This window comes from Molothrus aeneus, chromosome 12, assembly GCF_037042795.1.
Source record: "Molothrus aeneus isolate 106 chromosome 12, BPBGC_Maene_1.0, whole genome shotgun sequence".
NCBI lineage: Eukaryota > Metazoa > Chordata > Aves > Passeriformes > Icteridae > Molothrus > Molothrus aeneus.
The window spans coordinates 18,800,888-18,817,266 of NC_089657.1; the positions used below are offsets into that span (position 1 = coordinate 18,800,888).

The following is a 16,379-nucleotide window of genomic DNA, read 5'->3' on the forward strand; positions in this document are numbered from 1 at the left end:
AAAAAAATCTGTTACCAAACAGGGCCATGAAATTTAGGCAAGGAAACACTCTAGAAACTCCTGTTTTAAAAAAATCTGATACCGACCAGCTGTGAAACTTAGATAAGGAATGATTCCAACCTCAGTTTCACACTTTTGTCTCCAGCACCCACATCACCCTGAGATTTAAGGACTGCCATTCCTATTCAAACAGGATCTGTGATGGAGTGCCATCACCTCACCCAGGTTTGTTTTTAGGTGACTTTAAGGACTGCCATTCCTATTAAAACAGGATCTGTGATGGATGCCATCACCTCACCCAGGTCTCTGGGTGACTTTAAGGACTGCCATTCCTACTCAAACAGGATCTGTGATGGATGCCATCACCTCACCCAGGTTTGTGAGTGACTTTAAGCACTGCCATTCCTACTCAAACAGGATCTGTGATGGATGCCATCACCTCACCCAGGTCTCTGGGTGACTTTAAGGACTGCCATTCCTACTCAAACAGGATCTTTGATGGAGTACCCTCACCTCACCCAGGTTTTTAGGTGACTTTAAGCACTGCCATTCCTATTAAAACATTATCTCTGAAGATCTTTGATGGAGTCCCATCACCTCACCCAGGTTTGTGGGTGACTTTAAGCACTGCCATTCCTATTAAAATTGGATCTCTGAAGATCTGTGATGGAGTGCCATCACCTCACCCAGGTTTTTAGGTGACTTTAAGGACTGCCATTCCTATTAAAACAGGATCTGTGATGGATGCCATCACCTCACCCAGGTCTCTGGGTGACTTTAAGGACTGCCATTCCTACTCAAACAGGATCTTTGATGGAGTACCCTCACCTCACCCAGGTTTTTAGGTGACTTTAAGCACTGCCATTCCTATTAAAACATTATCTCTGAAGATCTTTGATGGAGTACCCTCACCTCACCCAGGTTTGTGGGTGACTTTAAGCACTGCCATTCCTATTAAAATTGGATCTCTGAAGATCTGTGATGGAGTGCCATCACCTCACCCAGGTTTTTAGGTGACTTTAAGCACTGCCATTCCTATTAAAACAGGATCTGTGATGGATGCCATCACCTCACCCAGGTTTGTGGGTGACTTTAAGCACTGCCATTTCTATTCAAACAGGATCTGTGATGGATGCCATCACCTCACCCAGGTTTGTTTTTAGGTGACTTTAAGCACTGCCATTCCTATTAAAATTGGATCTCTGCAGATCTGTGATGGATGCCATCACCTCACCCAGGTTTTTGGGTGACTTTAAGCACTGCCATTCCTACTCAAACAGGATCTTTGATGCAGTCCCATCACCTCACCCAGGTTTTTGGGTGACTTTAAGCACTGCCATTCCTACTCAAACAGGATCTGTGATGGATGCCATCACCTCCCCCAGGTCTCTGGGTGACTTTTCGTTTGGCTGGAACCAATGCTGTGGTGGTGCTGGCTACCTCAGCTTCCCCAAGGTTGCACAAGAAGCTGTACTGAGATATTTCTTAACAAGAATGACCTTTTCTAAGGGAATGGCCTCAAGTTGCATCAGGGGAGGGTTAGGGTGGATCTCAGGGAAAGGTTCTGCCCCAGAGGGTGCTGGGCACTGCTCAGATCCCCCAGGGAATGGGCACAGCCCCCAGAACTCCAGGAGCTCCCAGGAATGCCCAGGGTGGGATTGCTGAGGTCTGTACAGGGCCAAGAGCTGGACCCATGGTCCCTGTGTGTCCCTTCCAGCTCAGGACATTCCGTGATTCTGTGAACTCCAGTCCCCCAAGCTCACCCTACCCTCAATCAGCGCCAGCTACCCCTGCTATTAAGAGCAAACATGAGGTTTCCAAGGGGGCAGAGATAACCCTAATTAAGAGCTCAACAGCCTGGAGGATCCCCCCATCCTCCCTCCCAGGACACACAGCAGTGCTCCCTGAGCCCCACTCACCCCTGCAGGGACTGAGAACGTGGGAAGAGCTGGGAGATGAAGCACCAGGGCAATGTGGAAGGGCAGAGGGAGGCTGCTGGCACTGCTGCTGTCTGTCCTGCCCTCAGCCTCATCCCAGAGCCGTCCCCAAGGCAGGGACGAACAATGGCCCTGTGTGTGCAGCTCTCCTGCTGATCTGGAGAGCAATTTGCAGGGGGATGATGCAGGCTGCAGGAAAAACTGGCTGCCTGTAAAGAAGGAATTCAAGCCCAAAGGCCTCCAGTTCTCTAAGGCTGAGGAAGTATAAAGGCATTCTTGTAAACACTTCTCCAGGAACTTGTGTTCACCACTACCTCACACTATTATCAGGCAGAAATGATAGGCTCTGTCCTGCTGGATTATTGTTAGTGTAAACAACTTTGTTAAATGGCTTGGCACTGTGTCTGCATGCAGCATGTTCAAACTCTGCACTCTATTCAGCCAAAATCAAATAGAAAGGCCCATCTGTATTAAAGCTCAAGAAGAAATTAATAGAAGACTATTTTCATGCAAAGCAGATATTTAAAAAAGGCAAAGCCAATACATATGGATGAACTTTTTCATTCATAATTTTAGATGCCACACAATGAAGACTGTTGTTTAAGCTTTATTTTTTCTCTAACAGCTCTCCATACAATGCAGTGCATTGTTCAAACTCTGGAGCAATTTAAGCTTTTTCAATGTCTCCTAAAATCCCTGGATTTATATCCAAAGAGAGCTGGCACTGTAACAAATTTGACTTGTGAGTAACAAGTTACAGCCTTTAAGCAAATTGCTCATTAACACAGACTTCAACTTACTGCTACAAACCTCACTACCTTTTATCTCAGGAAAAAAAATATGCTGCCTATCTTATCTACAGAAAGCTGTGGGATAACACTCGATTCTATTTGGGTTTTTCATTTCCTTGTTTGAGTTCTCAGTACAAGTGCTGAACTAGCATCCAGGATGAGAACAACAGAACTCCAGGGGAAAAAAAAAACAAAAAAAGTTCAAGTATGACCTAAATCTATCCTGCCTTTGATGAAGGAGGAAAATAAACTGAATTTTTATGTCAGTCCTGAAGAGGATATTCCCAACTTCATGGTAGGAGGAAATGAGCAAGAAAAGCCCAACTGTGAAGCTGGGGCTCTTTGGTTTTTTTTTCTGAAGATGAAAGAGATTGAAAATGCAAAACCCACAGAATGTTCTATAAATGGGGAGCCTTCTGTAGGTGCATCTTAATTTACATGGCTTTGAACAGAAATTTTACACTGTGTTACAAATAAGAACACTTAATTTGCCATGAAGGAGATTCTTATCCAATTCTTAGCAGAAGAATAGTGCTTAAGTCATTTTACATCTTTAGAAACTAACCCAAACTTTGCAGTTAATAGGAGAAACTGATGGTAGAGAAAGGGAAAAATGCAAGGTCAGCAGAGAGAGCTGATGGAAACTCTTTTTTATAACTTAAAAAAACATGTTGCATTTCATTAAAAAGCAAATGAAGTTAGCAGGATCTGTGCCTCTGACAGCAAACATCTGAAGTGGCCTTTTGGGGAAGACACAGACATTTTCAGGATGCTTTCAGTGCCCTGAGAGGACACCCAGCTCTGCAAGCCAAGGAACTCTCCAGCCTTACAGGAAGTCAGTGAAATAATTATGTAATATGCCACTAACTAATGAAAGCTGTCCTGCAACCAAAAAGGGGTGTTTTGCTAGAAATCTGGATCCAATTTTCTTCATTAAAAAAAAATAATAAAATCCCAGTCTTCTGGACTATCCAGAGAACTCTGCATAACTATTTGGAGTGCTCCAAGTAACATGCCTGGGGGATTTCTTAGCATCTTATTGCATTTCTTTATACCTTTCCCAGCACAGCAGTTCCAGCCCTGAGAATGCAGCAATAACCCAGAGCATCTGAAACGGGGAGAGAGAGAGGAAGGAAGGCAGAAATCTGCCTTCCACCACAGCACCATCTGTGATAAACAACAGAAGGAAAGGGATCTGCCTGGAGACTGCTCCTGCTCATGCATATTCCGTGGGAAAGCAGGAGCCAGAACTGGCTGGAGTCAAAGAGCAGCATCACCTGAGCTCTGCTTTGTTTAACTCGGAGCACTCCATTACCTCAGCGGCGGGCTCTGAAGGAGTACTGAGCTGGAGGTCAGTGAGTTTGCAGCACAAAACGAGATGCAGATGTTGCAGCCCCGAGTACCTGGCCGGGTGCAGGGGCTGTCACTGGGTAGGGAATGCCAGCCTGCCTCAGAGTGCACCTCAGCCAGGGCTCCCGCAGCTTCCCCATGGCCCGAGCTCCTTAGGAGCCGAGCAATGATCTGCCAGCACCACTCGTTAAGCTGCCCATTGCTGATCACCGGCAGCAAGTGCTGAGTAGAAGAATATCAGATGTATTCACGCTCAAGATCAGCGTCCAGATGCCAAGCAACAATTCTCTCATTATTTCTTCTTTTCTTTCCTATTGCACTAAAACTATTACAATAAATTGCTTGAAATATAATTGTCCTTTTCCACTAGGGAGGACCAAGCATCCTCATCTGAATGATTTAAAAAATTTTCTTTCAAATGCCTTTTTTATGCAACTTGTTTCAAAAACCCCAACACATTAACATTCAGGTTTTCCTCCCAAAGCATCAGTTGGATTTGAGATTACCATGGGGCATCATGGGGGCTCAAAGGTAGCAATGAGATTAAGAAAACCCTTCAAAGGACACAAATAATCAATGTAAAACAAACAACCTTGAGGAAAGGAAATGGCTTCATCCTGTGCTTCAGAGTTATGGACCCCCTTTCTTAAACTCTTTCCCCTCATTTCTGGTCATAATCCTTTTCCTGGCTGTCTTAATTACATGAGTGTGCAGAAATTTCCAAGAGGCTACAAAGGCACCTTTAGAGGCCATTTAGAAACCTCCTGCTCCAAACCAGCCTCAGGCAGGGTGGGATGCTCAGATGGGATTTGAGTATCTCCAAAGGTGGAGACTCCACAGCCTCTCCGGAGAACCTGTGCCTGTGGCTCACCAACCTCACAACAAAAACTGAAAGAAACCACCCCATGTTTGAGAAAACAGCCAAGCTCAGGTGAGCTTTCACCTGCAGAGCCAAACCTGCAGCACAGCCTCACTTTTGGACAGCTCATGAGAGAACTCCCAGCTCTCCCACTCCCAGCCCAGCCAAAGACAATTTGCTGCCCACAAGGCAGATCCCATCTATGTTATCACCAGTTCTTCTCTGCCCCCAGAGAGGAGGCCAAAATCAGAGTGTGTTGAATGAACTGAACAGCACCAGTTTCCAAAATCAGAGTGTGTATTGAATGAACAACACCAGTTTCCAAAATCAGAGTGTGTTGAATGAACTGAACAACACCAGTTTCCAAAATCAGAGTGTGTATTGAATGAACAACACCAGTTTCCAAAATCAGAGTGTGTATTGAATGAACAACACCAGTTTCCAAAATCAGTGTATTGAATGAACCAAACAACACCAGTTTCCAAAATCAGTGTGTTGCATGAACCAAACAACACCATTTTCCAAAATCAGAGTGTGTATTGAATGAACAACACCAGTTTCCAAAATCAGTGTATTGAATGAACCAAACAACACCAGTTTCCAAAATCAGAGTGTGTTGCATGAACCAAACAACACCAGTTTCCAAAATCAGAGTGTGTTGCATGAACCAAACAACACCAGTTTCCAAAATCAGAGTGTGTTGCATGAACCAAACAACACCATTTCCCAAAATCAGAGTGTGTATTGAATGAACCGAACAACACCAGTTTCCAAAATCAGAGTGTGTATTGAATGAACCAAACACCACCAGTTTCCAAAATCAGAGTGTGTTGAATGAACTGAACAACACCAGTTTCCAAAATCAGAGTGTGTTGAATGAACTAAGCAGCACAATATTTCCATGCTGGGAACTCCATGGCTGGAGAGTGACCACGAGTGGCACAACTGAGGGGCAGCCTGAGATGAAGGCTCAGCTGAGGTTCTTGGGAGGTTCCTGCCCCTCTCCAGGGCTGCCATTAACTCAGCAGCCTGCAGCCAGCTCCCAGATAACAAATTGCTATCTGGGACTCTTGCTGGGCAAGAAAAAGCAGGACTCCTCTTGGGATGCAAATCACACTCCTGTGCTCCATGTTGAACTGAAGGGTTGCCAGATGCACACATTGCAGCAACTTCTCCTATTTCTTAGGTATCAACACATCTCTGATGCACAGGCTGTTGCAAATCCAACAGTTCCAGTGCCAGAGGAGTAAAATCACCAGTAAACTGCATAAAACATGCTGGCATAGCTCACCAGCATAGAAATCAGCTCAAAAACCAAAACCAAATGTTTCCAGAGAGAATTTAAAGGAACAAGGAACCCATCTATTTCCTGTGGCCTACAGGCCCATCACTCTTTCCTCTGAAATTTCAAACCTATTTTTATCTTATCCTGCATCTTCAGAAGTGCTTTTCAAGAAGGCATCAATTTATAAGCAGCTCAAGTGTGGCCTTCAGTAAATCCTAATTAACTGAGTTTGAGAGGGCGTTTTGTTGTCAATGTCGTTCCTACTGCAACAGTGTCACTGGAAAGACAAGATCCATCACTGCTGACACAACTCACTTCTAAAATAAATACTGTGGCAGAGGCCAGGAAGATCTGTAGGCATCTCTAAAACACCCTTTGAGTTCAGAGCAGATGTTGCCAGTGTTTACACTTTTTAAACCGTTGGGATATAAACACCACTGAAGTTTTGCTTTTCTTCTCTTCGTTTTGTGTGTGTTTATTTTAGTGTTAAAAATGTTAACTTCCAGAATAAGGAAAATAGCAACAGATGTTTAACCTAAACAAAAACTGCTCCAGTGGAGTGTATTCCTCAAGCTGTTCTTTTGCTTTTGAACTATTAAAGCTAAGATCTGGTTAAATAACAATTACCTGGAAAGAATATTCCATAAATATCAGGCATAATTACAATGAATTGAACTAATGAGCCAAAACTACAGAGCAACAAAACTTAGTGAACAGAACGCTCAGAAAGATGCATTATGTAAATAAAGCTTTGCATGAAATTTCATGGTCTTCATCAGAAGTTACCAAGGGCTTCCAAAGAAAACACTAATTACTGCAGAGAGCAGTGAAAAAGTTAAGGGACCCTGAAATGAAAAAGGATCCTGAAAGCTTTTTTTTTTTTAAAGAGTTTTCTTGCTCTAACAAAGAAAGCATGGCATAAGAAAGAAGTTGGGAATTCAACTTCACAGAACTCCAGCTCTGTATTTTTCAGCTCAGTCTTTTGTAAAAGAGCTTAATCTGAATGAATATATACATATTTGTGCAGGAAAGAAAAAGCAGGAAAAGAGGAGAAACAAAGACATTAAAAGTAGAACAGGGAGCCCCTCCACTTCCTGAAGGGAAGAAATGTGGCCATGCTGGTTTAGGGATAGAAGGGACTGTAATTTCCAAAGTGAGATTCAGCTGCCTGCGTTCTGGCCTGGCCTTTTTCTGAGCGGAGATATCTCCTTGGCCTGTGTACGCTCCTCATTGTTTCTTTCCTGACAACTCCAGCAAGTTTATTTTCTGAACGAACATGGAAAGCGTTCCTGCTGAATCAGAAAAAAAAAGCAAAGCAAAGCAAAGCTTTTCGCGGCGCTGGTGTGTGGCTACAGCAAAACCAGCCCCGCTGCCAAGCCGAATTAGCTCAGTGGTGCCTTTCAGTGCAGGCAAAGCCAAGCCATAACCGCTTCTCGCAGCCGCACGTAGAGAGAACTCGGCGCACACGAACGAGCTGATTCTGCCCTGCCGCCTCAGGCACGGCCCAGCGGGGCTCTGAGGGCCGGCAGGGGAGGGCAGCGAGCCCCGGGCCCGCCGGACACAACGGCCCGGGGTATGGCCACGGGGGACACTCGGAGACACGCCGGGAAATGGCCACGGCCCCGCGGGGACACGCCAGGGACACGCCGGACATTCGGCCCCGGCCGGGCCCACGCGTGTCCGGCCGCGGCCCAGCCCCGCGGCGCCGGGACAGACGGACAAACCCCAGACGGACAAACCTCCGCCTTTAGTGCCAGCAGGGAGAGGGAAAGGAAAGTTGGCGCTGAAAACGCGGATTGTGGGGGGGAAAAAGAAATAAAATGAAGAAAAGAACAGAAAAAAAAAATCACAAAGAAAGAAAGAAATTTCTGCCTTGTAACAAAGCTCTGACAACAGCCCGCGGGGCGTCCCGCACCGGCGATCTCCAAAAACATCCCCGCTGACAAACAACAGCGAGCCCGGCTCCGAGAAGGATCCATCCCTGGAAGGGATCCATCCCTCCCCGTGCGAGGGATCGAGGGATCCGCTCCCCCCCGTGCCAGGGCACCACTGATTTCCCGCGGCCAGGCGCTGTTACCTTCGTAGCACAGGATGCCGATATTGTTGTTCATCTTGTCCAAGTACTGGTAGTTCAACAGGTCCATCCTCATAAACAGCATTTATCGGGCTGGCGGAGACGAGCGGCTCCGGGAGGGGGAGGCAGACGGTGCCGAGGCGCTCCCGGCTTCCAAAGCCCAGCAGAGGCCCAGCCTGGAGCGGGTCGGGAACGGGGAGCGGGCTCCGACAGCCCGGGGAACGCGAGGGGAACGCGCTGCGGGCCGGGGGAAGGGAGCAGCGCGGGGGCTTCTTCCAAGTTTTTTTTTTAAAAAATAACAACAATAATAATTAAAAATAAGAGCGTAAAAGCAAAGCGAAGGCGGCGGGGCAGGGCAGGCAGGGAGGAGGGCGCAGCCTGCTGCGAGCGCCGGCGCTGACAGCGGCAGTGGCCGGCACTGCCCGCCGGGCCCCGCTCCGAGCCCGCTGCCCTCAGAGGCCGGCCCGCCCCGCGCAGGCGCTGCCGGCGGCCGCGGGTGCTTTGTGCTCCGCAGGGCCCGGCGGGGAGCGGGGGAAGGAGGGAGGGCACGGCCGCGTCAGAGCCGCTCGCACAGGAAACAGCGGCGGCAGGAGGAGGAGGAGGCGGCGGCGAGGGGAGGAAGCGGCGCTGAGGGGCCTCCTCCGGGCACGGGCGGGTGCTGAGGCTGCTGTTTGAAACTAATTCTGCCTCTGTGCGCTCCCCGGCACGGCCTCAGCGCCTCACAGCGAGGAGTAATGCGGTGCTGCAGCAACAGCAGCCATGGAATCACGGCCTGGCATGGCAGGAATGAGACATGGAATCACAGGAATGAGAGAGACAAAATAAAAGGCGTGAGGCAATGGCCATTGCGCCGTGTACATAGTTTATATATAAATAGTTTTAAAAGGTTTCTCTCTCTCTCCATATAAACAGGCATTGCACACATTGCTACAGTTCCATCAGGGCACAGCCAGATCGGATTTTTTAAGGGCTATTAGTGGTTAAACATTCCGGGCTCTGGCTCTTCAGGAGCTGCCGAAGCTCCGGCTGAGGTGACAGAGGCGGTGGAGGCTGGTGCTGCTGCAGCTCTCCCATCCCGGGATCTGTGCTGCCCTTCTGCAGCTCTCCCATCCCGGGATCTGTGCTGCCCCTCTGCAGCTCTCCCATCCCGGGATCTGTGCTGCCCCTCTGCAGCTCTCCCATCCCGGGATCTGTGCTGCCCTTCTGCAGCTCTCCCATCCCAGGATCTGTGCTGCCCCTCTGCAGCTCTCCCATCCCGGGATCTGTGCTGCCCCTCTGCAGCTCTCCCATCCCAGGATCTGTGCTGCCCTTCTGCAGCTCTCCCATCCCGGGATCTGTGCTGCCCTTCTGCAGCTCTCCCATCCTGGGATCTGTGCTGCCCTTCTGCAGCTCTCCCATCCTGGGATCTGTGCTGCCCCTCTGCAGCTCTCCCATCCTGGGATCTGTGCTGCCCTTCTGCAGCTCTCCCATCCTGGGATCTGTGCTGCCCCTCTGCAGCTCTCCCATCCCGGGATCTGTGCTGCCCCTCTGCAGCTCTCCCACCCCGGGATCTGTGCTGCCCCTCTGCAGCTCTCCCATCCCAGGATCTGTGCTGCCCTTCTGCAGCTCTCCCATCTCCAGATCTGTGCTGCCCTTCTGCAGCTCTCCCATCTCCAGATCTGTGCTGCCCTTCTGCAGCTCTCCCATCCCAGGATCTGTGCTGCCCCTCTGCAGCTCTCCCATCCTGGGATCTGTGCTGCCCTTCTGCAGCTCTCCCATCCCGGGATCTGTGCTGCCCTTCTGCAGCTCTCCCATCCCGGGATCTGTGCTGCCCTTCTGCAGCTCTCCCATCTCCAGATCTGTGCTGCCCTTCTGCAGCTCTCCCATCTCCAGATCTGTGCTGCCCTTCTGCAGCTCTCCCATCCCAGGATCTGTGCTGCCCTTCTGCAGCTCTCCCATCCCAGGATCTGTGCTACCCCTCTGCAGCTCTCCCATCCCAGGATCTGTGCTACCCCTCTGCAGCTCTCCCATCCCAGGATCTGTGCTGCCCCTCTGCAGCTCTCCCATCCCAGGATCTGTGCTGCCCTTCTGCAGCTCTCCCATCCCAGGATCTGTGCTGCCCCTCTGCAGCTCTCCCATCCCGGGATCTGTGCTGCCCTTCTGCAGCTCTCCCATCTCCAGATCTGTGCTGCCCTTCTGCAGCTCTCCCATCCCAGGATCTGTGCTGCCCCTCTGCAGCTCTCCCATCCCGGGATCTGTGCTGCCCCTCTGCAGCTCTCCCATCCCAGGATCTGTGCTGCCCCTCTGCAGCTCTCCCATCCTGGGATCTGTGCTGCCCTTCTGCAGCTCTCCCATCTCCAGAATGTGGTGCCCTTCTGCAGCTCTCCCATCCCAGGATGTGGTGCCCTTCTGCAGCTCTCCCATCCCGGGATGTGGTGCCCTTCTGCAGCCCAGAGCTCTCAGACAGATGTGTGCCACTCATCCTGACACAGCACAACAAACATCTGGGCGGGTGGCAACATGTGCCAACCCAATGGGCATCAGCTCACGTTCCCTGTGGCTCATCAGCACCTGACTGATATGAAAAGAGAAATTTAAAAAGCTAATAGAATCCTAATTTTCCCTCTGCCCTCTTCAGCTTGGAGCACAGCTCATCCCTGCCCATCTGGGCATGGGAAATCTTCATGGTGTAGTAAAAAACTTCCATTTCCACCCTGAGAACTTCTTCCCTCAGGAAGGGGATGACAAGATCACAAGAAGTTCTCCCCTCAGGAAGGGGAAGGGATGACAAGACAGAAGCGACTCACAGAGTGACCCTTTGTGATGGCATTTTGAGAATCACTGCTTGAAAATGCTCTGGGTATTTCAGTAAGAACAGGTAGCTTAAATTTACTGCTGGTGTCTACTGAATTTTGTAAGGAAGATTGCCTAGAACATAAAAAAGGTTTCTCCCCACTTCAGATACACAACGCTGAGGTAACAGTACATTTCTTGAATAAAAAGTTGCAGTTGTTTTGCAATAGTTGCAACTACACAGACCAAAGCAGCCCATGCTGTTTTCTAGAAAGAGAAACATTTTTAATAAAGAGTAGTGTACGGTGATTTTTAAGCGGGGCATGAGGAGTTTTGCATACTGTGCATACTCAGATATTCAACACCAATCCATCAAATTAAAACAGCCATCTAATAAAGACATCAAGGGAAATCTGAGCCCTCTGAGATAAAAACAACAACAAAACCCCACACCTACAACATTAAAAAAAGAGAGGCACGTTTCTTCAGCATGAAATGCAAGTTCCTCACCAATTTTGGGGACAATATTTTGATATGTACAGTTTATATCATAGAGAGCATCCCTGAATTCACAGGAATGCAACACATGTATTGGGTGCTTGGGAAGGACAAGAAGACAAGTATTTGATTTTTTCACTTTAAAATACTTTGATTTTTGTGGGAGGTGCAGGTGATGAGGAAGAAAACACCATTTAAACTCCTTTAGAGCAGTGTTCTACGAGACAGGGGTGCACATGGGCATTACAATTCCCAGTCCAATTTGAACTCTCTATATTCAAAGTTATAGATTTCTTCAAGCTGTTTGGAAAAGCGTGGTTGGGTGCTGTCCAGAAACCACTGACTACTCAGGAGTGCTGTCCAGACACTAATAAAGGAGTTAATTCTTCTTTATTAGACCAGCAGTCACTGGTGTGCAGGTTTTTAGGCATTGTTAGGTGAATGGCTTTCAGCATTTCAGTACAAACTCTGATTGGACTTGTCAAATGTTGCATAATAAGCATGCTTCACAATAAATAATAATAAAGTCTACCAAACACCAAGAGCTTTTTGAACTTCTAAATTAAAATATCTTCTAAATTAAAATATCTATGCTGCAAGCAAGGCAATGCCTAGTGTAAGAGTGAGGGGGAATTATCAATGTAAACATATGGATTTTTAATTTTTAAACCCAAAATCCATTCTTAGGAAAACTTTGACAGAAAATTTTATCAGCTCAACAAACCCAAGTCCAGCAGACATTAACCTCAAATGCTGACAGGGTCACTGTAAAGTACTTGGTTCCTGTCAGCAAATTCTCAATTCACATTGCTGCTCATCACTCTGAGAGACCTTGCACTGAACTGAAACCAATAATCAGCAGTGGCTGGCAAAAAAAGGCTGTTTGTCATCAGTTCCTGCTACATCCCGATAGCTGCAAACACAGAGCTGAGCTGAGGCATCTCTGCCTCTCCCTGTCTGCAGAATTTCCTCTAGGATCGCACCCTCCCTGCTCCTGGAGTGAATCCCAGCCCTGGGATCTGCTGGGCACGCACTGAACTTGAATTTAACACAACAGCAGCCTCTAGAGGTAACGGGAAAGGCACGGCTCGGGTGGGATTGACATGGGATTTATTCTGATTATCCCGCAGAGCAGGGCAGAGCCTTCAGCCCCTCGGGGATCTGCCTCACTTCAACTCAGAAAGCAAATCCAGTCTGCACACAACAACCTCAGAACACACAAAAAGCAAAGCAAGGAAAGCAAAGAGAGCAGGTGAATCACCACTGTAAATCACCACTTAATATAAAAGTAAATCCTTACAACTCTGTATTATTCACCTGGATTTTTGTAGGGAAAACTCTTCATATATCGAGTCTGGGATACCAGATTTGACAGTGAGTTTCTATGGGTTTTAGAGCATTTGAACAAGCACTGAGCTGCTTTAGAGCATTACAAACATACAGGGAGCTGCTCTTTTCTGTGCCTTTTCTCTGCCCTCTCCTCTCTCACAGGAGCTGCTGCCTCAGGCAGTGCTGAAGAGCCTGAGAAAATCAAATTCCTTTGGTGCCTGCACTCCACAACAACTTCCAGGGGGCAAATGGGCAACACTGGCTGAGAATCAACCCCACGGATGGGAGACAACTGAAATTGCACCCATGGAGATCATCAGCAGAGAGCAACTATTGGAACAGTGACCAGTTCTGCAACTGAGAGAAAAAACAGTCTTTGTAGAGGTGGGACACACTCTGCTGTGTCTGTGTGGCCCCACAGTGCTGCTCAGCATAATTCCAGTTCTGAATGAATCTCTATTATTATTTTTGAGTCAATAATTATCAGCTGCAGCTCCTCAGGTCAGGCAGGCACCTACTGGAACCTCAATGCACACTGAGGAGGAGGTGGAGGAATAAAGCAAGAACAGTTAAAAACAGGTTTTACCCTTTTCCTTGCCCTAGGAAAAGAGCAAATTGGAGTTGAGGGTTGCTAGGTGGCGATGAAGGAAAAGGCTTTTCTTTTTCCATGCACTCCATGGCAGTGGGTGGGAAAAGCTGCTCTCAAAACCCCTGTTCTTATATTTGTCAGAGTGCACTGCACAGGAAAAAGGCAAACCAAAAATTCCCCTTGAAGCAGGATGGGGTGTTTGCTTTGAAATCCATTCATGTGTGATGAGGAAATACAGTTAGAACGGACTGAACACACAGCAAGGCCAGAAATGGATGACAAGAAAAATGCCATTTCAAGTTCCTTACAAGCAGCAATCTCCCAGCTGTGCCTCTGAGAGCCACAAACACAACCCTTCCCTCAGTGAGTCACATACCACAAAAATAACTTTACACACTCCTTACAAAGCATTAAGCACTCAATGAACAGACAATATCAAAACACACATTATTCCCATGTGCATTCTTCCACTTCTTTTCCCTAATCATAGTTGCATTGCAAATGGATTTTAATCACACCCAACTACCCGTTCCCTTAAAATAAATCAATAATTAAAGAAAGCCCCATCAGGTAGGGCATCTCTGAGCCCAAGCTGATGCCTTCCTGTTTCACCTGTCCCCTGGTTAAAGGTTTCAACCAAATGTGCCAGAACACAAAAGATGCACTTTTAATTATCCCTGGAGCTTCTCAAGCCTGAAATAGGAAACTTACACCCAATATTGTAACAAAAGAATTTGTGTATCCTATCATTCTTGTCATAACCTAAACTTAGGGAATGCTGCTTAAAAAACCCAAACACAGCATTATCTAGTGAGGAAACCTGTTAGTGAGTGTGTGAGTGCCACAAAGTGCTGGGTAACTCCCACTGGAATCCCCAGAGAACAACATGCCAGGAAAACCCAAAATACAGAGATGCCTCAGAGTGTCTGGAGTTGAGGCACTTGTAGGGCCCAGGAAGAGCTGGGAATGGCTTGTCTGGACTGGCAGATGGACTTTTTAAATTTCTTTTTAATTTTTTCTTTGAAATGCCTTCTGTACTGCAATTCTTATTCTGTACTGCAGTTTTTATTCTGTACTTCGGTTCTTACTCTGCCCTACTCACTTCTTTAAAGACACACGGATTTCAAACAGCATCTCACCGTGGTGGTAAATAAAAACTTCAGATCACTTGTTGGTAAATATTGAGTGATTTAGGACCAGCTATTTCATACCAGATCAGAAAATCCCAAGGTGTTTATCAACTCAAAAAGGTTTTGGTTCATGAAAACCTGCCCTCAGCAGCGGGGATCATTTGCCTCCCACCCCAAACTAAACACACCTGTTGTCCTTCCACAGCCTTTTCCAGGGGGGAATTTGGGCCAGGAAAGGCAGAATCCAGGGCAGGGCACACACAGAGCTTCCCTTGTATTATTTTTTGGCCAAAAAAACCCACATTTAGTTCTGTGCGAATATATAAAATAGCACAGAGGTGCTGGGTGAGGTGTCTGGTTTATCAAGAATATTTTCCATTTCTCACTGGTATCTTGCAGCTCTCAATTTGCTGCTGTTTTTCTCTTTTTGTTTTCTTAGGCTGGGCTGAGAACACTTCAAAAATACAGCTAAAGCACACAACAGATAAATCTAGTTTATCTGGGTGGGAAAATTGTTATGTGCTAATTAAAAACTTGATAATCTTTTTCTCTTATTTGCATACTAATGTAAATTTTTGAAGGGTTGATGATAATCACAAACATAATTCAACTTGAACTACAAAGAGTCTCAACCACCACCAGAGCCTCCAGATGCAAACAGTGACGTGCAAACCTTGCCATGCCCTGACATTGTGTTAGCAGGGCAAAAAAATCCTTTATATTATTCAATTAGGAGAAATGAGATGATTAAAAAAAAAAAGAAAATTAAAAAAAAGAGAGATTACTAAAGAAAAAAAGGCAATTTTAACTCAGCTTGATGCTCAGGCATCTAAACCACTTTTAACTTAGGAAAATGAGGAGCCAGACTGTGTTTAGAGGTTAGATTTCAAAATTACCAAGTGTATCCCTGAGCTTTGGGAAGAAGCAAATCCTGTTTCCAGAAGCCACTAATTGCAGGGTTTAGAAATAAAGCAGAGAGCTCTAAGATTGCTCAAGTCTTTGAAAACATTTCCCCTTATAGCTCACTTGGCAAGACATGAAATACACTTTTTTATAGAAATACATAAATATATATATATATAAATGTGTATGGCCTAATTGAGCTTAGGCATTAACATATGTAAATCTGTGGAGCTGACCTTGCTTGCACACAGACTGAACATTCCAATAATTATCATCACCTTATAAATGAGATAAAACCAGGATTCCCAATGCTGTCCCATGCACTAAAATCAATCACGACTTTTCTTAAAGAATGAAATAATTCTGGCATCTACTCATCACAGCAATTACTCATCCTAAATTTTAAGGTTAAAATATTAAGAAGTAGCTATTGCAAAACCCAATTATGTAACTTGCAACTTATTCCATTAAATTAAAGTGAAATTTCATTCAAGCTCTAAGGCTATTCTTTTCCAATTGAGGGTCTTGTTCTCTATTATTTCAAAAATATTTGACCTTGATAATATTTTTTTACCACACCTAAAAAAAGAAAAAAACAACCAAACAAAAAACCCTACAAACAAACAAACAAAAAAACAACCCCAAAACAAAAACAAACCCAACCTTAAACATATTCTCACTTATCCCAAATTTTTGTGCTCACAAAAACCCAAACCCTTTGCTCAGGATGCTGAGGGGTGTCCACTGGATAATTGGAAGAAAAAAGAACAAAGAAAACAAGAAAAAGAGCAGTGCCCTTGCATTATTTAAAGTATTAGTAGACAAAGAGCTTGTTTTAGTATATAAATATATAATATTATAC

The 16,379-nt window shown here is 46.3% G+C and overlaps 1 protein-coding gene across 2 annotated transcripts in view; it reads right to left on the bottom strand.

The window, feature by feature from the left end:
- Window positions 1-16,379, bottom strand: part of VGLL4 (vestigial like family member 4) — a 96,551-nt gene that overhangs the window by 41,870 nt on the left and 38,302 nt on the right. Inside the window, exon 1 of one of the 2 annotated variants that reach the window (XM_066557855.1) lies at window positions 8,300-8,738. The exons of the other annotated variant lie outside the window; for it this stretch is intronic. Coding sequence (XP_066413952.1) covers window positions 8,300-8,381 — 82 coding nt within the window. The 5' untranslated portion in view covers window positions 8,382-8,738. Of the gene's footprint in view, window positions 1-8,299; window positions 8,739-16,379 lie in introns of those variants that run through there. 2 annotated transcript variants of the gene reach the window in all.